Source organism: Equus caballus, chromosome 17, assembly GCF_041296265.1.
Source record: "Equus caballus isolate H_3958 breed thoroughbred chromosome 17, TB-T2T, whole genome shotgun sequence".
Classification (NCBI taxonomy): Eukaryota; Metazoa; Chordata; class Mammalia; order Perissodactyla; family Equidae; genus Equus; species Equus caballus.
The window spans coordinates 38,665,808-38,687,402 of record NC_091700.1 but is presented as its reverse complement, the minus strand read 5'-3'; the positions used below and the strand labels follow the sequence as shown (position 1 = coordinate 38,687,402).

The window sequence follows — 21,595 nt, the reverse complement described above, 5'->3', positions numbered from 1 at the left end:
TTGAGTCTTTAGTCAGGAGGTTGACAGAGCAAATCAAGACATAGACTCAATAAGGGGCATTGTTCTAAATGCACTTTCAAGTTTCCTTGGGAGAATAGGTTGAATGTAGGATGAGTTGAGACAGAAAATTTTTGGTTTTGCAACGTCAGCTTTTTTGTACTATCTCCTTTTTTCCCCAATCTCATTTTCACCAGAACAAGCACCAGGAGAGCTATTTTTGAAACACTTTTTCCATTGTAAGAATTCGAAACTTACGCAGATTTCTAAATTGTGGTAAATGCATGTAACCTAAAATAGATCATCTTCAGCATTTTTAAGTGTGCCATTCTGTAGCGTTAGGTACCTTCATATTGTTGTGCAGCCAACCTGCAGAACTCTTCTCGTCTTGCAAAACTGAAACTCTGTACACATTAAACTACTCTCCCCGTTGCCCCTTTCCCAAGCTCTTGGCAACCACCATTCTACCTTCTGTCTCTGTGAGTTTGACTACTCTAGGTATGTCATGTCAGTGGAATCATGCAAAATTTGTCTTCTTGTGACTAGTTATTTCATTTAGCACAATGCCCTCAAAGTCAATCCATGTTGCAGCGTGTGTCCGAATTTCATTTCTTTTTAAGACTGAACAATATTCCAACACATACAGAAATTTCTCGCAAATGGTTCCAAAAGCTCCAGTATACCCTTTACTTACTTTTCCAATTGTTAACATTTTGTCACATTTCCTTTGTTACTCCCATCATATGGGTATGTAGGTATATAGACATAAATCTATCTATCTATCTATTTATCGATCTATAGATATATATAGAAAGAGAGAGAGAGAAAGAAAATACGTTTAGATATAGATATACACATAGAAAGAGCTCTCTCTCTCAATATACCTGTATCTAGACCTGATTTTAATGTGAGTTGAGGCAGAAGATGTTTGATAGACACACACGTGACACACACCTTCCTACACACTTAGGCTCTATTCCTGAATCATTAGAGAGAAAATGCAGACCACATACCCTTTACTCCTGAATATTTCAGTTTTATTTTTCTACCTTCAGGGACACCTAACCACAGCACAGTGATCAAAATCAGAAAATTTTCACTTCCGTAACCATAATACGATTACCAGAATTGGAAAATGAAAGCCATAATAGAATATTATCTGATTTATGGTTTACATTGCGACTCACTCTTGGTGTCATACATTCTATGGGTTTGGATAAAAGTAGAATGACATGAATCTGTCATTAGAGTTTCATAACGATGGAGTATTTTCACTGCCCTAAAAATCCTTTGTGCTCCGCCTATTCATCCTTCTCCCCGCCAACTCCTGGCAACCACCGATCTCTTCCTGTCGCCCCAATTTTGCCACGTCCAGAATGTCATATAGTTGGCCTCATACAGTATGCAACCTTTTCAGATTGGCTTCTTTCACAAAGTAACATGCATGTAAGGTTTCTTTTCACAGCTTGATAGCTCGTTGCTTTTTAGCGCTGAATAATATGCCGTTGACTAGATGTACCACGGTTTGTTTATCCGTTCATCTGGTGCAGGACATCTTGGTTGCTTCCGCTTTTTGGCGATTACGAGTAAAGCTGCTATCAACATTTGTGTGCAGGTTTTCATCTGCGTGTAAGTTTTGAACTCCTTTGGGTAAATACCAAGGAGCGTATGTTAAGCTGGATCGTACGTTAAGGGTTATGCTTGGTTTTGTAAGAAACCCCTAAACTGCCTTCCAGAGTGGCTGTTCCGTTTTGCCTTGCCACCCATACTGAATGAGTGTCTCCATTGCTCCACATGCTTGTCAGCAATTGCTGTTGTTAGTGTTCCATAGTTTTGACTATTCTAACAGGTGTGTAGTGGTATCTCATTGTTGTTCAATTTGCATTTCCCTGGAGCCATATGATGTGGAGCATCGTCTCGTACTCTTAGTTGCCATTTTTATGTCTTCTTTGGCCAGATGTCTGTTAAGTTGTTTGCCCCATTTTTTAATCTGGTTGTGCGTGTTCTTGTTGTTTAGTTTTAAGATTTCTTTGCGTATCTGTATATTTGTTATTCCTTTATCAACTGTGCCTTTTGCAAATATTTTCTCCCAGTCTGTGGCTTGTGATTTTATCCTCTTGACATTGTGTCTTGTGGAGCAGCAGTTTAAAATGTTAATGAAGTCCAGCTTATCGGTTATTCCTTTCATGATCTTGATTTTGCTGTCACATCTAGAAAGTCATGTTTCTAAAGAGGTCATCTCGGTTTTCTTCCGTGTTATTGTCTTCTAGGAATTCTAGAGTTTTGCTTTTGACATGTGGGTCTATAATGCATTTTGATTTCCGTTTTGTAAAGGTGTAAAGGTCCATGTGCACGTTCATTGTCTCGCACGTGGATGTCCAGTTCTTCCAGCACCATTCGTTGATAAGACTGTCTTTGCTCCATTGTATGGTCTGTGCTCCTTTGTCAAAGAACGGTGGAGTATGTTAACGGGCATCTATTTCTAGGCTCTCTGTTCTGCTCCTTTGGTCCATTTGTCTGTTCTTTCACCAGTACCACACTGTCTTGATTGCTGTAGCTTTATAGTGAATTTTGACATTGGCTCATGTCAGTCCTTCAACTTTTTTCTTCTTTGGTATTATGTTGACTTTTAAAAAGCTATTGCAGTTGCGATACGGTCAGAGAAAATCTATATGATATTGCTCCCGTGCACGTTATTAATGCTTTGTTTATGTCCAAATATGTTGTCTGTTTTCATAAATGTCACTTGTGTGCTCTCAAACAAGATGTGTTCTGTTTGCTCTGGAGAGAGATCGTGTCAGTCTGTTCTTATTTTCTTTGCTCTTTTTGGAAGCTTTTAGAATTTTCTCTTCATTTCCATGGATCCTTTACAGATAATTTTTTACTTCCTTCTTTAACTTTGTGAAATTTATCTTCATTAGTTTTTGAATATTTCGTCTTCTCTGTTTTCTTTTTTTTTCATCTTAGTTGTCTTGGATTTCATTTATTTCAGATGTTAGATGTCTTTTTTTACCCACCATATCACACTGCTGTTCTTTCAAATATTCTCTCACTTTATTGTTTTATTCTGTTTTCTGGGAGAGTTTCTCAATGTCATTTTCCATGTCTAAATAATTTGCTGTTCTCATGTATCCACACTGCTATTTATCCCATGACTTAAGTCTTTAACAATCGTCCTTTTACACCTATTTCCTCATGAGGTTTTCCTTATGCTTTCTCATTGTCACTTCGTGCTACTAACATCTTCCCTTGTATCTTTAAGTGTATTTGTCATGCTTATGTTCCAGTATGTTCCAGTAGTTCTACTTCAAATGGTCTATGTTGCTCACTTTGTTGTATTTCTTTTTCAGTCGTTGTACTCCTCAGGTATGTAATTGTTTTGACTTGTGAGCTTTCATTCCTTGTGGCTGTTGGCTACTCTGTCTGGCATCTTGTATTAGAGAAGGGCTAACGTTTTGCTTGGGACCATCTCAGTCTGTGGCTGTTATCTCAGAATAATTATTAATAGTGTGTCCTTTTCACTCTCAGAAGTGTCCTCTCTTGGGTGCTGTATTATATAGTCACCTTTGTTGAGACCTAGGACCTAAGGTGTGTTTTTCTAAGTAAGTTTAATATGAGGGCAGGTGATGGCCCCAGGCGCAGACAGTCTCAGAAACCGTGAAACACTGTGACCACTCAACTCCTGTGGTCAGGATCTGTCACCTTTGAGCTCTTGGGGAAAGCGGCATTTGAGGAGGCATTTGAGGTTGTCACCTGGGGCTTGGGAGACGGAGGAGGTGGAGGAGTGAAGGATCAAGGATTGTTCAGCCCTTCCCTGCTTTCATCAGCTAACCTAATGCTACTCTAATTTTATCCTAGCTACATCTGGGTGGTTGCTACTTGTTTCTGCTGAGAAAGGAAAGTGATCGCTTCCAAGCAACTCAGGGGAGAGGCAAGAACGGTCCTTAAAATTTTCCCTCACACTGAGCCCCTCAAGGCTGCCACCCACTGCCCCTAACCCCAGGCTACCCACCAATTAAGAGACAGCCTTCAGGCCTCTGTCATTTCCCAGGGTTGTCACTCTTGTTATTTCTGGGAATGCATAGTTCCTTAGACTTCTGAAGTTTTGGGAGGAGGATGCAACATGCCGTACCATTTGGCGTCTTGATAGGAACCCATGATTTCTCTGGAAATTATCAGGGTGTGTTACTTTGATGAGAACCTTTAAGTGTATTTGAACTTTAAGATATACGTACTAATGTATATTGTTGCCAGATACAGAGTTAATGAAATTTGAAAGAATTTGGTGAAGAGTGCAGGCTGTCCAAAAATCAATAATATTTGTGCAATGCTGAATATTAGCATGATACTGTGAAGGTGACAGACTCAAAGTGCATTTTGCAAGTGTCTTATTTTGTAGATGAAGAAAAAGATAAATAGAGAAAAGATTACCCAAGCCAGTTTTGAGGTGACAAGTCTTGATTTTGGATAATATAACCAGATAACGTTTTCTGAGAGGACTGTAGAGAAAAAGAAAAAGAAAAAGAATCATTGTAAACGCATGGTCTTCACGCAGGTCAGAAAATCTTTTAATCATCATTTGGTCATCGTTGACCTTCCTACTTGTTTCTTTCCTACCAGATAACAACCAGGGACTAGGCCCTGACACTGTGTGTTCATTGTTCTTGTGTATTCTCTTTCTATCTATATCTCTGTGTTAGCTCTTACTTGGATGCACCTCCCCATCCCGACACACTCAGATCCCTCTCACGTTTCCCAAATTGATTCCAGAGTGCATGAAGGAGAAACAAAATGGTGAAGAAGGAAGGAGGTGTAATCATGAATGCTATGTCTCCCTTGTTCCCTTCATTCTCTTTCCAGTGGATACACACAGGGACACACAGACACGCACACACGCACATACAGAACCCGGAAACTGTGTCAGAGGTTCCAGTGCTGGACCCTGAAACGGATGCTTTTGTTTCTGTCGTGTTTCCTCGTGACTTTACTTTTTGTGTGCTGCAATTCTGTTGGGAAAAAGAACCTGATTATCTTCCAAAATGTCTGACTCTATTTTTTGTACATGGTTTTTACTCTATGGCAGGGTTATGGATTCTTCCCGAATGTCGTCTGGCAACAGTGACAAGATGGGGTGAGTTGACATGAGTGATCTGAGTGGTGAAAGGTATGGGGGGCATCGATGGCAACAACAGGTTTCCATAAGAGACTATAAGCTTCTGTAGGTAACTTTCTTTCCTGTTGGGCCTAGGTGGCCAAAGGAAGGAGGAGTCATAAGAGGGAGACTTCTTACTCACGGTTTGTTTGTGAGCCTTAGAAAGTAGTAGCCAAAGCTTTGAGGAAACTCTCAGAATGCCTGTGTGTAAGACTCTGCTAGAGTGGGCCAGGAGAGGAGAGAATCCTATTTGGAGCAAGGAGACGGTAGCAGTGGAGAGGGAGCAGTGGAGCTCTCAGCAGAAGAGAATGGAGCTAAACAGACCTCGGCTCCTTTCGTCAGCCTCCAGAGCTCTGCCACCATCTAAAGCTGGTGTCCCGAATGCCAAGCCACCGTCATACTGGAGGGAGCCCGTGCCTCAGACCTGCAGTCATCTGAACCCTGTATGAGGAACAGAAAAGACATACATGATACATGAAGGGTCAGGATGTGGTGGAGGGTGTTGAGGATCAGGAAATTAGGAGGAGCTGGGGAAATGTGTACCTACAACCTGGAGTTGAATTTTGAGCTAAATTCAACCTCGATGCAATTACACGTGAGAGTAAGGTTCAGTAGTGAAGAATTGTATTTCAATATCTTCATTCATTAGGCTTTTTGACCGGCCGAAGATCTTCGTTACAACTATAGAAAGCCCTATTTCTAGGGAAGATTAAAATACTAGTTTCCAAATAACTAACATCCACATAAGTTTTTAGGGTTCAACCAGTTTACCACTTGAAGACTACTTGTAACTAATTGCAAACAAGAGTGTAACTCTATGAAGTCACTAGGAGTCTGATCATATATGCTTTTAATTCTTTAGAAATGACCCCGATGAACTGACAGAAGTAATCTGTGATGGAACCACCAACAAAAGGTGACGTATATACTCAGAGAGAGAGAGAGAGAGAGAGAGAGAATGAGTGAAATGCAGACGCGGCATTATCCATGGGAATGCGGAGTATTCTGGACAATGATTCTAAGATCTTTTCTAAAATTTCGGATCCACTGAGCTAAGTCATGTTTATCATATTCTTAGATTCACAGAATCCTTCTTCAAATAAGTTGGTCACATCACTGTCCCATGTAGGAAATCTCAAATGACAGGTTGTTGCATTTCTTGGTGTTTACGTTAACATAGAACAACTCTCCAGGCTCCGTGATGATTTGTTATGAGGACCAAATAAGTGTTAAACACTTAGGACGATGTCTGGCACGTAATAAATACCATTTAAGTGCTTATTAGATGGAACAAAAATTTTCCGGGTACTTAGTCATGTCATCTGAACACAGCGATAATTTTCATTTTTCCTGTCCAGTCCTTATACCTCTCACTTCTTTTTCTGACGTCATTGAGCAGTGTTGGAAGGCATATGGCTCTTGGGAGGAAATAAAAGGAGGTCAGGACTGGAGAACAGGATTGAGGGGAGAGAGGTGCGCCACAAGGATGAGGGCTGGCAGGGCCAGGTTTTGAAGGGCATTGTAGGCTCTGCTGAATGGTTTTGGCTCAATCCTAGTAGCACTGGCAAGGCAATGAGGGGTCATGCTTGAGGCTCTACAAACAATACAAACTCCAATCGTGAACCGTAGACCTACCAAATGTAGCTTTCTAGAGAGGTAGGCTCTTCTAGAGATGCACTCCTAGACTGTGCATTCCCAGGTATGTGGACATCTTTAGGGGTGATGTCTGGGATGAGGAGAGGGTATGTTGTCTCTGCCGCTATATGGGCTTTTAAGGGCTGGAGAGTCTGTGCAGCTCGATGTTCCCTCTCCCACGTGAATGCTGAGAAGAGTGAGAGCTGACCACAAAACAGGGAGCCGACTCCAGACAGAGTGTGGAGAGACCCAGTGAAGATAGCCCTTTGAGTCTTTAGTCAGGAGGTTGACAGAGCAAATCAAGACATAGACTCAATAAGGGGCATTGTTCTAAATGCACTTTCAAGTTTCCTTGGGAGAATAGGTTGAATGTAGGATGAGTTGAGACAGAAAATTTTTGGTTTTGCAACGTCAGCTTTTTTGTACTATCTCCTTTTTTCCCCAATCTCATTTTCACCAGAACAAGCACCAGGAGAGCTATTTTTGAAACACTTTTTCCATTGTAAGAATTCGAAACTTACGCAGATTTCTAAATTGTGGTAAATGCATGTAACCTAAAATAGATCATCTTCAGCATTTTTAAGTGTGCCATTCTGTAGCGTTAGGTACCTTCATATTGTTGTGCAGCCAACCTGCAGAACTCTTCTCGTCTTGCAAAACTGAAACTCTGTACACATTAAACTACTCTCCCCGTTGCCCCTTTCCCAAGCTCTTGGCAACCACCATTCTACCTTCTGTCTCTGTGAGTTTGACTACTCTAGGTATGTCATGTCAGTGGAATCATGCAAAATTTGTCTTCTTGTGACTAGTTATTTCATTTAGCACAATGCCCTCAAAGTCAATCCATGTTGCAGCATGTGTCCGAATTTCATTTCTTTTTAAGACTGAACAATATTCCAACACATACAGAAATTTCTCGCAAATGGTTCCAAAAGCTCCAGTATACCCTTTACTTACTTTTCCAATTGTTAACATTTTGTCACATTTCCTTTGTTACTCCCATCATATGGGTATGTAGGTATATAGACATAAATCTATCTATCTATTTATCGATCTATAGATATATATAGAAAGAGAGAGAGAGAAAGAAAATACGTTTAGATATAGATATACACATAGAAAGAGCTCTCTCTCTCAATATACCTGTATCTAGACCTGATTTTAATGTGAGTTGAGGCAGAAGATGTTTGATAGACACACACGTGACACACACCTTCCTACACACTTAGGCTCTATTCCTGAATCATTAGAGAGAAAATGCAGACCACATACCCTTTACTCCTGAATATTTCAGTTTTATTTTTCTACCTTCAGGGACACCTAACCACAGCACAGTGATCAAAATCAGAAAATTTTCACTTCCGTAACCATAATACGATTACCAGAATTGGAAAATGAAAGCCATAATAGAATATTATCTGATTTATGGTTTACATTGCGACTCACTCTTGGTGTCATACATTCTATGGGTTTGGATAAAAGTAGAATGACATGAATCTGTCATTAGAGTTTCATAACGATGGAGTATTTTCACTGCCCTAAAAATCCTTTGTGCTCCGCCTATTCATCCTTCTCCCCGCCAACTCCTGGCAACCACCGATCTCTTCCTGTCGCCCCAATTTTGCCACGTCCAGAATGTCATATAGTTGGCCTCATACAGTATGCAACCTTTTCAGATTGGCTTCTTTCACAAAGTAACATGCATGTAAGGTTTCTTTTCACAGCTTGATAGCTCGTTGCTTTTTAGCGCTGAATAATATGCCGTTGACTAGATGTACCACGGTTTGTTTATCCGTTCATCTGGTGCAGGACATCTTGGTTGCTTCCGCTTTTTGGCGATTACGAGTAAAGCTGCTATCAACATTTGTGTGCAGGTTTTCATCTGCGTGTAAGTTTTGAACTCCTTTGGGTAAATACCAAGGAGCGTATGTTAAGCTGGATCGTACGTTAAGGGTTATGCTTGGTTTTGTAAGAAACCCCTAAACTGCCTTCCAGAGTGGCTGTTCCGTTTTGCCTTGCCACCCATACTGAATGAGTGTCTCCATTGCTCCACATGCTTGTCAGCAATTGCTGTTGTTAGTGTTCCATAGTTTTGACTATTCTAACAGGTGTGTAGTGGTATCTCATTGTTGTTCAATTTGCATTTCCCTGGAGCCATATGATGTGGAGCATCGTCTCGTACTCTTAGTTGCCATTTTTATGTCTTCTTTGGCCAGATGTCTGTTAAGTTGTTTGCCCCATTTTTTAATCTGGTTGTGCGTGTTCTTGTTGTTTAGTTTTAAGATTTCTTTGCGTATCTGTATATTTGTTATTCCTTTATCAACTGTGCCTTTTGCAAATATTTTCTCCCAGTCTGTGGCTTGTGATTTTATCCTCTTGACATTGTGTCTTGTGGAGCAGCAGTTTAAAATGTTAATGAAGTCCAGCTTATCGGTTATTCCTTTCATGATCTTGATTTTGCTGTCACATCTAGAAAGTCATGTTTCTAAAGAGGTCATCTCGGTTTTCTTCCGTGTTATTGTCTTCTAGGAATTCTAGAGTTTTGCTTTTGACATGTGGGTCTATAATGCATTTTGATTTCCGTTTTGTAAAGGTGTAAAGGTCCATGTGCACGTTCATTGTCTCGCACGTGGATGTCCAGTTCTTCCAGCACCATTCGTTGATAAGACTGTCTTTGCTCCATTGTATGGTCTGTGCTCCTTTGTCAAAGAACGGTGGAGTATGTTAACGGGCATCTATTTCTAGGCTCTCTGTTCTGCTCCTTTGGTCCATTTGTCTGTTCTTTCACCAGTACCACACTGTCTTGATTGCTGTAGCTTTATAGTGAATTTTGACATTGGCTCATGTCAGTCCTTCAACTTTTTTCTTCTTTGGTATTATGTTGACTTTTAAAAAGCTATTGCAGTTGCGATACGGTCAGAGAAAATCTATATGATATTGCTCCCGTGCACGTTATTAATGCTTTGTTTATGTCCAAATATGTTGTCTGTTTTCATAAATGTCACTTGTGTGCTCTCAAACAAGATGTGTTCTGTTTGCTCTGGAGAGAGATCGTGTCAGTCTGTTCTTATTTTCTTTGCTCTTTTTGGAAGCTTTTAGAATTTTCTCTTCATTTCCATGGATCCTTTACAGATAATTTTTTACTTCCTTCTTTAACTTTGTGAAATTTATCTTCATTAGTTTTTGAATATTTCGTCTTCTCTGTTTTCTTTTTTTTTCATCTTAGATGTCTTGGATTTCATTTATTTCAGATGTTAGATGTCTTTTTTTACCCACCATATCACACTGCTGTTCTTTCAAATATTCTCTCACTTTATTGTTTTATTCTGTTTTCTGGGAGAGTTTCTCAATGTCATTTTCCATGTCTAAATAATTTGCTGTTCTCATGTATCCACACTGCTATTTATCCCATGACTTAAGTCTTTAACAATCGTCCTTTTACACCTATTTCCTCATGAGGTTTTCCTTATGCTTTCTCATTGTCACTTCGTGCTACTAACATCTTCCCTTGTATCTTTAAGTGTATTTGTCATGCTTATGTTCCAGTATGTTCCAGTAGTTCTACTTCAAATGGTCTATGTTGCTCACTTTGTTGTATTTCTTTTTCAGTCGTTGTACTCCTCAGGTATGTAATTGTTTTGACTTGTGAGCTTTCATTCCTTGTGGCTGTTGGCTACTCTGTCTGGCATCTTGTATTAGAGAAGGGCTAACGTTTTGCTTGGGACCATCTCAGTCTGTGGCTGTTATCTCAGAATAATTATTAATAGTGTGTCCTTTTCACTCTCAGAAGTGTCCTCTCTTGGGTGCTGTATTATATAGTCACCTTTGTTGAGACCTAGGACCTAAGGTGTGTTTTTCTAAGTAAGTTTAATATGAGGGCAGGTGATGGCCCCAGGCGCAGACAGTCTCAGAAACCGTGAAACACTGTGACCACTCAACTCCTGTGGTCAGGATCTGTCACCTTTGAGCTCTTGGGGAAAGCGGCATTTGAGGAGGCATTTGAGGTTGTCACCTGGGGCTTGGGAGACGGAGGAGGTGGAGGAGTGAAGGATCAAGGATTGTTCAGCCCTTCCCTGCTTTCATCAGCTAACCTAATGCTACTCTAATTTTATCCTAGCTACATCTGGGTGGTTGCTACTTGTTTCTGCTGAGAAAGGAAAGTGATCGCTTCCAAGCAACTCAGGGGAGAGGCAAGAACGGTCCTTAAAATTTTCCCTCACACTGAGCCCCTCAAGGCTGCCACCCACTGCCCCTAACCCCAGGCTACCCACCAATTAAGAGACAGCCTTCAGGCCTCTGTCATTTCCCAGGGTTGTCACTCTTGTTATTTCTGGGAATGCATAGTTCCTTAGACTTCTGAAGTTTTGGGAGGAGGATGCAACATGCCGTACCATTTGGCGTCTTGATAGGAACCCATGATTTCTCTGGAAATTATCAGGGTGTGTTACTTTGATGAGAACCTTTAAGTGTATTTGAACTTTAAGATATACGTACTAATGTATATTGTTGCCAGATACAGAGTTAATGAAATTTGAAAGAATTTGGTGAAGAGTGCAGGCTGTCCAAAAATCAATAATATTTGTGCAATGCTGAATATTAGCATGATACTGTGAAGGTGACAGACTCAAAGTGCATTTTGCAAGTGTCTTATTTTGTAGATGAAGAAAAAGATAAATAGAGAAAAGATTACCCAAGCCAGTTTTGAGGTGACAAGTCTTGATTTTGGATAATATAACCAGATAACGTTTTCTGAGAGGACTGTAGAGAAAAAGAAAAAGAAAAAGAATCATTGTAAACGCATGGTCTTCACGCAGGTCAGAAAATCTTTTAATCATCATTTGGTCATCGTTGACCTTCCTACTTGTTTCTTTCCTACCAGATAACAACCAGGGACTAGGCCCTGACACTGTGTGTTCATTGTTCTTGTGTATTCTCTTTCTATCTATATCTCTGTGTTAGCTCTTACTTGGATGCACCTCCCCATCCCGACACACTCAGATCCCTCTCACGTTTCCCAAATTGATTCCAGAGTGCATGAAGGAGAAACAAAATGGTGAAGAAGGAAGGAGGTGTAATCATGAATGCTATGTCTCCCTTGTTCCCTTCATTCTCTTTCCAGTGGATACACACAGGGACACACAGACACGCACACACGCACATACAGAACCCGGAAACTGTGTCAGAGGTTCCAGTGCTGGACCCTGAAACGGATGCTTTTGTTTCTGTCGTGTTTCCTCGTGACTTTACTTTTTGTGTGCTGCAATTCTGTTGGGAAAAAGAACCTGATTATCTTCCAAAATGTCTGACTCTATTTTTTGTACATGGTTTTTACTCTATGGCAGGGTTATGGATTCTTCCCGAATGTCGTCTGGCAACAGTGACAAGATGGGGTGAGTTGACATGAGTGATCTGAGTGGTGAAAGGTATGGGGGGCATCGATGGCAACAACAGGTTTCCATAAGAGACTATAAGCTTCTGTAGGTAACTTTCTTTCCTGTTGGGCCTAGGTGGCCAAAGGAAGGAGGAGTCAGAAGAGGGAGACTTCTTACTCACGGTTTGTTTGTGAGCCTTAGAAAGTAGTAGCCAAAGCTTTGAGGAAACTCTCAGAATGCCTGTGTGTAAGACTCTGCTAGAGTGGGCCAGGAGAGGAGAGAATCCTATTTGGAGCAAGGAGACGGTAGCAGTGGAGAGGGAGCAGTGGAGCTCTCAGCAGAAGAGAATGGAGCTAAACAGACCTCGGCTCCTTTCGTCAGCCTCCAGAGCTCTGCCACCATCTAAAGCTGGTGTCCCGAATGCCAAGCCACCGTCATACTGGAGGGAGCCCGTGCCTCAGACCTGCAGTCATCTGAACCCTGTATGAGGAACAGAAAAGACATACATGATACATGAAGGGTCAGGATGTGGTGGAGGGTGTTGAGGATCAGGAAATTAGGAGGAGCTGGGGAAATGTGTACCTACAACCTGGAGTTGAATTTTGAGCTAAATTCAACCTCGATGCAATTACACGTGAGAGTAAGGTTCAGTAGTGAAGAATTGTATTTCAATATCTTCATTCATTAGGCTTTTTGACCGGCCGAAGATCTTCGTTACAACTATAGAAAGCCCTATTTCTAGGGAAGATTAAAATACTAGTTTCCAAATAACTAACATCCACATAAGTTTTTAGGGTTCAACCAGTTTACCACTTGAAGACTACTTGTAACTAATTGCAAACAAGAGTGTAACTCTATGAAGTCACTAGGAGTCTGATCATATATGCTTTTAATTCTTTAGAAATGACCCCGATGAACTGACAGAAGTAATCTGTGATGGAACCACCAACAAAAGGTGACGTATATACTCAGAGAGAGAGAGAGAGAGAGAGAGAGAATGAGTGAAATGCAGACGCGGCATTATCCATGGGAATGCGGAGTATTCTGGACAATGATTCTAAGATCTTTTCTAAAATTTCGGATCCACTGAGCTAAGTCATGTTTATCATATTCTTAGATTCACAGAATCCTTCTTCAAATAAGTTGGTCACATCACTGTCCCATGTAGGAAATCTCAAATGACAGGTTGTTGCATTTCTTGGTGTTTACGTTAACATAGAACAACTCTCCAGGCTCCGTGATGATTTGTTATGAGGACCAAATAAGTGTTAAACACTTAGGACGATGTCTGGCACGTAATAAATACCATTTAAGTGCTTATTAGATGGAACAAAAATTTTCCGGGTACTTAGTCATGTCATCTGAACACAGCGATAATTTTCATTTTTCCTGTCCAGTCCTTATACCTCTCACTTCTTTTTCTGACGTCATTGAGCAGTGTTGGAAGGCATATGGCTCTTGGGAGGAAATAAAAGGAGGTCAGGACTGGAGAACAGGATTGAGGGGAGAGAGGTGCGCCACAAGGATGAGGGCTGGCAGGGCCAGGTTTTGAAGGGCATTGTAGGCTCTGCTGAATGGTTTTGGCTCAATCCTAGTAGCACTGGCAAGGCAATGAGGGGTCATGCTTGAGGCTCTACAAACAATACAAACTCCAATCGTGAACCGTAGACCTACCAAATGTAGCTTTCTAGAGAGGTAGGCTCTTCTAGAGATGCACTCCTAGACTGTGCATTCCCAGGTATGTGGACATCTTTAGGGGTGATGTCTGGGATGAGGAGAGGGTATGTTGTCTCTGCCGCTATATGGGCTTTTAAGGGCTGGAGAGTCTGTGCAGCTCGATGTTCCCTCTCCCACGTGAATGCTGAGAAGAGTGAGAGCTGACCACAAAACAGGGAGCCGACTCCAGACAGAGTGTGGAGAGACCCAGTGAAGATAGCCCTTTGAGTCTTTAGTCAGGAGGTTGACAGAGCAAATCAAGACATAGACTCAATAAGGGGCATTGTTCTAAATGCACTTTCAAGTTTCCTTGGGAGAATAGGTTGAATGTAGGATGAGTTGAGACAGAAAATTTTTGGTTTTGCAACGTCAGCTTTTTTGTACTATCTCCTTTTTTCCCCAATCTCATTTTCACCAGAACAAGCACCAGGAGAGCTATTTTTGAAACACTTTTTCCATTGTAAGAATTCGAAACTTACGCAGATTTCTAAATTGTGGTAAATGCATGTAACCTAAAATAGATCATCTTCAGCATTTTTAAGTGTGCCATTCTGTAGCGTTAGGTACCTTCATATTGTTGTGCAGCCAACCTGCAGAACTCTTCTCGTCTTGCAAAACTGAAACTCTGTACACATTAAACTACTCTCCCCGTTGCCCCTTTCCCAAGCTCTTGGCAACCACCATTCTACCTTCTGTCTCTGTGAGTTTGACTACTCTAGGTATGTCATGTCAGTGGAATCATGCAAAATTTGTCTTCTTGTGACTAGTTATTTCATTTAGCACAATGCCCTCAAAGTCAATCCATGTTGCAGCGTGTGTCCGAATTTCATTTCTTTTTAAGACTGAACAATATTCCAACACATACAGAAATTTCTCGCAAATGGTTCCAAAAGCTCCAGTATACCCTTTACTTACTTTTCCAATTGTTAACATTTTGTCACATTTCCTTTGTTACTCCCATCATATGGATATGTAGGTATATAGACATAAATCTATCTATCTATCTATTTATCGATCTATAGATATATATAGAAAGAGAGAGAGAGAAAGAAAATACGTTTAGATATAGATATACACTTAGAAAGAGCTCTCTCTCTCAATATACCTGTATCTAGATCTGATTTTTATGTGAGTTGAGGCAGAAGATGTTTGATAGACACACACGTGACACACACCTTCCTACACACTTAGGCTCTATTCCTGAATCATTAGAGAGAAAATGCAGACCACATACCCTTTACTCCTGAATATTTCAGTTTTATTTTTCTACCTTCAGGGACACCTAACCACAGCACAGTGATCAAAATCAGAAAATTTTCACTTCCGTAACCATAATACGATTACCAGAATTGGAAAATGAAAGCCATAATAGAATATTATCTGATTTATGGTTTACATTGCGACTCACTCTTGGTGTCATACATTCTATGGGTTTGGATAAAAGTAGAATGACATGAATCTGTCATTAGAGTTTCATAACGATGGAGTATTTTCACTGCCCTAAAAATCCTTTGTGCTCCGCCTATTCATCCTTCTCCCCGCCAACTCCTGGCAACCACCGATCTCTTCCTGTCGCCCCAATTTTGCCACGTCCAGAATGTCATATAGTTGGCCTCATACAGTATGCAACCTTTTCAGATTGGCTTCTTTCACAAAGTAACATGCATGTAAGGTTTCTTTTCACAGCTTGATAGCTCGTTGCTTTTTAGCGCTGAATAATATGCCGTTGACTAGATGTACCACGGTTTGTTTATCCGTTCATCTGGTGCAGGACATCTTGGTTGCTTCCGCTTTTTGGCGATTACGAGTAAAGCTGCTATCAACATTTGTGTGCAGGTTTTCATCTGCGTGTAAGTTTTGAACTCCTTTGGGTAAATACCAAGGAGCGTATGTTAAGCTGGATCGTACGTTAAGGGTTATGCTTGGTTTTGTAAGAAACCCCTAAACTGCCTTCCAGAGTGGCTGTTCCGTTTTGCCTTGCCACCCATACTGAATGAGTGTCTCCATTGCTCCACATGCTTGTCAGCAATTGCTGTTGTTAGTGTTCCATAGTTTTGACTATTCTAACAGGTGTGTAGTGGTATCTCATTGTTGTTCAATTTGCATTTCCCTGGAGCCATATGATGTGGAGCATCGTCTCATACTCTTAGTTGCCATTTTTATGTCTTCTTTGGCCAGATGTCTGTTAAGTTGTTTGCCCCATTTTTTAATCTGGTTGTGCGTGTTCTTGTTGTTTAGTTTTAAGATTTCTTTGCGTATCTGTATATTTGTTATTCCTTTATCAACTGTGCCTTTTGCAAATATTTTCTGCCAGTCTGTGGCTTGTGATTTTATCCTCTTGACATTGTGTCTTGTGGAGCAGCAGTTTAAAATGTTAATGAAGTCCAGCTTATCGGTTATTCCTTTCATGATCTTGATTTTGCTGTCACATCTAGAAAGTCATGTTTCTAAAGAGGTCATCTCGGTTTTCTTCCGTGTTATTGTCTTCTAGGAATTCTAGAGTTTTGCTTTTGACATGTGGGTCTATAATGCATTTTGATTTCCGTTTTGTAAAGGTGTAAAGGTCCATGTGCACGTTCATTGTCTCGCACGTGGATGTCCAGTTCTTCCAGCACCATTCGTTGATAAGACTGTCTTTGCTCCATTGTATGGTCTGTGCTCCTTTGTCAAAGAACGGTGGAGTATGTTAACGGGCATCTATTTCTAGGCTCTCTGTTCTGCTCCTTTGGTCCATTTGTCTGTTCTTTCACCAGTACCACACTGTCTTGATTGCTGTAGCTTTATAGTGAATTTTGACATTGGCTCATGTCAGTCCTTCAACTTTTTTCTTCTTTGGTATTATGTTGACTTTTAAAAAGCTATTGCAGTTGCGATACGGTCAGAGAAAATCTATATGATATTGCTCCCGTGCACGTTATTAATGCTTTGTTTATGTCCAAATATGTTGTCTGTTTTCATAAATGTCACTTGTGTGCTCTCAAACAAGATGTGTTCTGTTTGCTCTGGAGAGAGATCGTGTCAGTCTGTTCTTATTTTCTTTGCTCTTTTTGGAAGCTTTTAGAATTTTCTCTTCATTTCCATGGATCCTTTACAGATAATTTTTTACTTCCTTCTTTAACTTTGTGAAATTTATCTTCATTAGTTTTTGAATATTTCATCTTCTCTGTTTTCTTTTTTTTTCATCTTAGTTGTCTTGGATTTCATTTATTTCAGATGTTAGATGTCTTTTTTTACCCACCATATCACACTGCTGTTCTTTCAAATATTCTCTCACTTTATTGTTTTATTCTGTTTTCTGGGAGAGTTTCTCAATGTCATTTTCCATGTCTAAATAATTTGCTGTTCTCATGTATCCACACTGCTATTTATCCCATGACTTAAGTCTTTAACAATCGTCCTTTTACACCTATTTCCTCATGAGGTTTTCCTTATGCTTTCTCATTGTCACTTCGTGCTACTAACATCTTCCCTTGTATCTTTAAGTGTATTTGTCATGCTCATGTTCCAGTATGTTCCAGTAGTTCTACTTCAAATGGTCTATGTTGCTCACTTTGTTGTATTTCTTTTTCAGTCGTTGTACTCCTCAGGTATGTAATTGTTTTGACTTGTGAGCTTTCATTCCTTGTGGCTGTTGGCTACTCTGTCTGGCATCTTGTATTAGAGAAGGGCTAACGTTTTGCTTGGGACCATCTCAGTCTGTGGCTGTTATCTCAGAATAATTATTAATAGTGTGTCCTTTTCACTCTCAGAAGTGTCCTCTCTTGGGTGCTGTATTATATAGTCACCTTTGTTGAGACCTAGGACCTAAGGTGTGTTTTTCTAAGTAAGTTTAATATGAGGGCAGGTGATGGCCCCAGGCGCAGACAGTCTCAGAAACCGTGAAACACTGTGACCACTCAACTCCTGTGGTCAGGATCTGTCACCTTTGAGCTCTTGGGGAAAGCGGCATTTGAGGAGGCATTTGAGGTTGTCACCTGGGGCTTGGGAGACGGAGGAGGTGGAGGAGTGAAGGATCAAGGATTGTTCAGCCCTTCCCTGCTTTCATCAGCTAACCTAATGCTACTCTAATTTTATCCTAGCTACATCTGGGTGGTTGCTACTTGTTTCTGCTGAGAAAGGAAAGTGATCGCTTCCAAGCAACTCAGGGGAGAGGCAAGAACGGTCCTTAAAATTTTCCCTCACACTGAGCCCCTCAAGGCTGCCACCCACTGCCCCTAACCCCAGGCTACCCACCAATTAAGAGACAGCCTTCAGGCCTCTGTCATTTCCCAGGGTTGTCACTCTTGTTATTTCTGGGAATGCATAGTTCCTTAGACTTCTGAAGTTTTGGGAGGAGGATGCAACATGCCGTACCATTTGGCGTCTTGATAGGAACCCATGATTTCTCTGGAAATTATCAGGGTGTGTTACTTTGATGAGAACCTTTAAGTGTATTTGAACTTTAAGATATACGTACTAATGTATATTGTTGCCAGATACAGAGTTAATGAAATTTGAAAGAATTTGGTGAAGAGTGCAGGCTGTCCAAAAATCAATAATATTTGTGCAATGCTGAATATTAGCATGATACTGTGAAGGTGACAGACTCAAAGTGCATTTTGCAAGTGTCTTATTTTGTAGATGAAGAAAAAGATAAATAGAGAAAAGATTACCCAAGCCAGTTTTGAGGTGACAAGTCTTGATTTTGGATAATATAACCAGATAACGTTTTCTGAGAGGACTGTAGAGAAAAAGAAAAAGAAAAAGAATCATTGTAAACGCATGGTCTTCACGCAGGTCAGAAAATCTTTTAATCATCATTTGGTCATCGTTGACCTTCCTACTTGTTTCTTTCCTACCAGATAACAACCAGGGACTAGGCCCTGACACTGTGTGTTCATTGTTCTTGTGTATTCTCTTTCTATCTATATCTCTGTGTTAGCTCTTACTTGGATGCACCTCCCCATCCCGACACACTCAGATCCCTCTCACGTTTCCCAAATTGATTCCAGAGTGCATGAAGGAGAAACAAAATGGTGAAGAAGGAAGGAGGTGTAATCATGAATGCTATGTCTCCCTTGTTCCCTTCATTCTCTTTCCAGTGGATACACACAGGGACACACAGACACGCACACACGCACATACAGAACCCGGAAACTGTGTCAGAGGTTCCAGTGCTGGACCCTGAAACGGATGCTTTTGTTTCTGTCGTGTTTCCTCGTGACTTTACTTTTTGTGTGCTGCAATTCTGTTGGGAAAAAGAACCTGATTATCTTCCAAAATGTCTGACTCTATTTTTTGTACATGGTTTTTACTCTATGGCAGGGTTATGGATTCTTCCCGAATGTCGTCTGGCAACAGTGACAAGATGGGGTGAGTTGACATGAGTGATCTGAGTGGTGAAAGGTATGGGGGGCATCGATGGCAACAACAGGTTTCCATAAGAGACTATAAGCTTCTGTAGGTAACTTTCTTTCCTGTTGGGCCTAGGTGGCCAAAGGAAGGAGGAGTCAGAAGAGGGAGACTTCTTACTCACGGTTTGTTTGTGAGCCTTAGAAAGTAGTAGCCAAAGCTTTGAGGAAACTCTCAGAATGCCTGTGTGTAAGACTCTGCTAGAGTGGGCCAGGAGAGGAGAGAATCCTATTTGGAGCAAGGAGACGGTAGCAGTGGAGAGGGAGCAGTGGAGCTCTCAGCAGAAGAGAATGGAGCTAAACAGACCTCGGCTCCTTTCGTCAGCCTCCAGAGCTCTGCCACCATCTAAAGCTGGTGTCCCGAATGCCAAGCCACCGTCATACTGGAGGGAGCCCGTGCCTCAGACCTGCAGTCATCTGAACCCTGTATGAGGAACAGAAAAGACATACATGATACATGAAGGGTCAGGATGTGGTGGAGGGTGTTGAGGATCAGGAAATTAGGAGGAGCTGGGGAAATGTGTACCTACAACCTGGAGTTGAATTTTGAGCTAAATTCAACCTCGATGCAATTACACGTGAGAGTAAGGTTCAGTAGTGAAGAATTGTATTTCAATATCTTCATTCATTAGGCTTTTTGACCGGCCGAAGATCTTCGTTACAACTATAGAAAGCCCTATTTCTAGGGAAGATTAAAATACTAGTTTCCAAATAACTAACATCCACATAAGTTTTTAGGGTTCAACCAGTTTACCACTTGAAGACTACTTGTAACTAATTGCAAACAAGAGTGTAACTCTATGAAGTCACTAGGAGTCTGATCATATATGCTTTTAATTCTTTAGAAATGACCCCGATGAACTGACAGAAGTAATCTGTGATGGAACCACCAACAAAAGGTGACGTATATACTCAGAGAGAGAGAGAGAGAGAGAGAGAGAATGAGTGAAATGCAGACGCGGCATTATCCATGGGAATGCGGAGTATTCTGGACAATGATTCTAAGATCTTTTCTAAAATTTCGGATCCACTGAGCTAAGTCATGTTTATCATATTCTTAGATTCACAGAATCCTTCTTCAAATAAGTTGGTCACATCACTGTCCCATGTAGGAAATCTCAAATGACAGGTTGTTGCATTTCTTGGTGTTTACGTTAACATAGAACAACTCTCCAGGCTCCGTGATGATTTGTTATGAGGACCAAATAAGTGTTAAACACTTAGGACGATGTCTGGCACGTAATAAATACCATTTAAGTGCTTATTAGATGGAACAAAAATTTTCCGGGTACTTAGTCATGTCATCTGAACACAGCGATAATTTTCATTTTTCCTGTCCAGTCCTTATACCTCTCACTTCTTTTTCTGACGTCATTGAGCAGTGTTGGAAGGCATATGGCTCTTGGGAGGAAATAAAAGGAGGTCAGGACTGGAGAACAGGATTGAGGGGAGAGAGGTGCGCCACAAGGATGAGGGCTGGCAGGGCCAGGTTTTGAAGGGCATTGTAGGCTCTGCTGAATGGTTTTGGCTCAATCCTAGTAGCACTGGCAAGGCAATGAGGGGTCATGCTTGAGGCTCTACAAACAATACAAACTCCAATCGTGAACCGTAGACCTACCAAATGTAGCTTTCTAGAGAGGTAGGCTCTTCTAGAGATGCACTCCTAGACTGTGCATTCCCAGGTATGTGGACATCTTTAGGGGTGATGTCTGGGATGAGGAGAGGGTATGTTGTCTCTGCCGCTATATGGGCTTTTAAGGGCTGGAGAGTCTGTGCAGCTCGATGTTCCCTCTCCCACGTGAATGCTGAGAAGAGTGAGAGCTGACCACAAAACAGGGAGCCGACTCCAGACAGAGTGTGGAGAGACCCAGTGAAGATAGCCCTTTGAGTCTTTAGTCAGGAGGTTGACAGAGCAAATCAAGACATAGACTCAATAAGGGGCATTGTTCTAAATGCACTTTCAAGTTTCCTTGGGAGAATAGGTTGAATGTAGGATGAGTTGAGACAGAAAATTTTTGGTTTTGCAACGTCAGCTTTTTTGTACTATCTCCTTTTTTCCCCAATCTCATTTTCACCAGAACAAGCACCAGGAGAGCTATTTTTGAAACACTTTTTCCATTGTAAGAATTCGAAACTTACGCAGATTTCTAAATTGTGGTAAATGCATGTAACCTAAAATAGATCATCTTCAGCATTTTTAAGTGTGCCATTCTGTAGCGTTAGGTACCTTCATATTGTTGTGCAGCCAACCTGCAGAACTCTTCTCGTCTTGCAAAACTGAAACTCTGTACACATTAAACTACTCTCCCCGTTGCCCCTTTCCCAAGCTCTTG

At 41.0% G+C, this 21,595-nt stretch overlaps 2 protein-coding genes across 8 annotated transcripts in view; one reads left to right on the top strand and one right to left on the bottom strand.

Moving 5' to 3' along the window:
• Window positions 1-21,595, bottom strand: part of LOC138918379 (mitochondrial ornithine transporter 1-like) — a 159,502-nt gene that overhangs the window by 51,005 nt on the left and 86,902 nt on the right. For 2 of the 6 annotated variants that reach the window (XR_011427711.1, XM_070239641.1), the window contains one exon: window positions 17,039-19,686. The exons of 2 other annotated variants lie outside the window; for them this stretch is intronic. Coding sequence is in view for 2 of the 4 variants with exons in the window: in XM_070239641.1 (XP_070095742.1) it covers window positions 19,676-19,686 (11 nt within the window). In the remaining 2 variants the exon portion in view is untranslated. Of the gene's footprint in view, window positions 1-2,321; window positions 5,591-9,964; window positions 12,637-17,038; window positions 19,687-21,595 lie in introns of those variants that run through there. 2 more of the 6 variants (XR_011427709.1, XM_070239640.1) reach the window with 2 other exon arrangements.
• Window positions 1-21,595, top strand: part of LOC138918369 (phosphatidylinositol 3,4,5-trisphosphate 3-phosphatase TPTE2-like) — a 444,167-nt gene that overhangs the window by 345,694 nt on the left and 76,878 nt on the right. For both annotated transcript variants that reach the window (XR_011427698.1, XM_070239621.1), the window contains 6 exons: window positions 5,081-5,128; window positions 6,012-6,065; window positions 12,127-12,174; window positions 13,058-13,111; window positions 19,177-19,224; window positions 20,108-20,161. Coding sequence is in view for 1 of the 2 variants with exons in the window: in XM_070239621.1 (XP_070095722.1) it covers window positions 5,081-5,128; window positions 6,012-6,065; window positions 12,127-12,174; window positions 13,058-13,111; window positions 19,177-19,224; window positions 20,108-20,161 (306 nt within the window). In the remaining variant the exon portion in view is untranslated. The remainder of the gene's footprint in view (window positions 1-5,080; window positions 5,129-6,011; window positions 6,066-12,126; window positions 12,175-13,057; window positions 13,112-19,176; window positions 19,225-20,107; window positions 20,162-21,595) is intronic.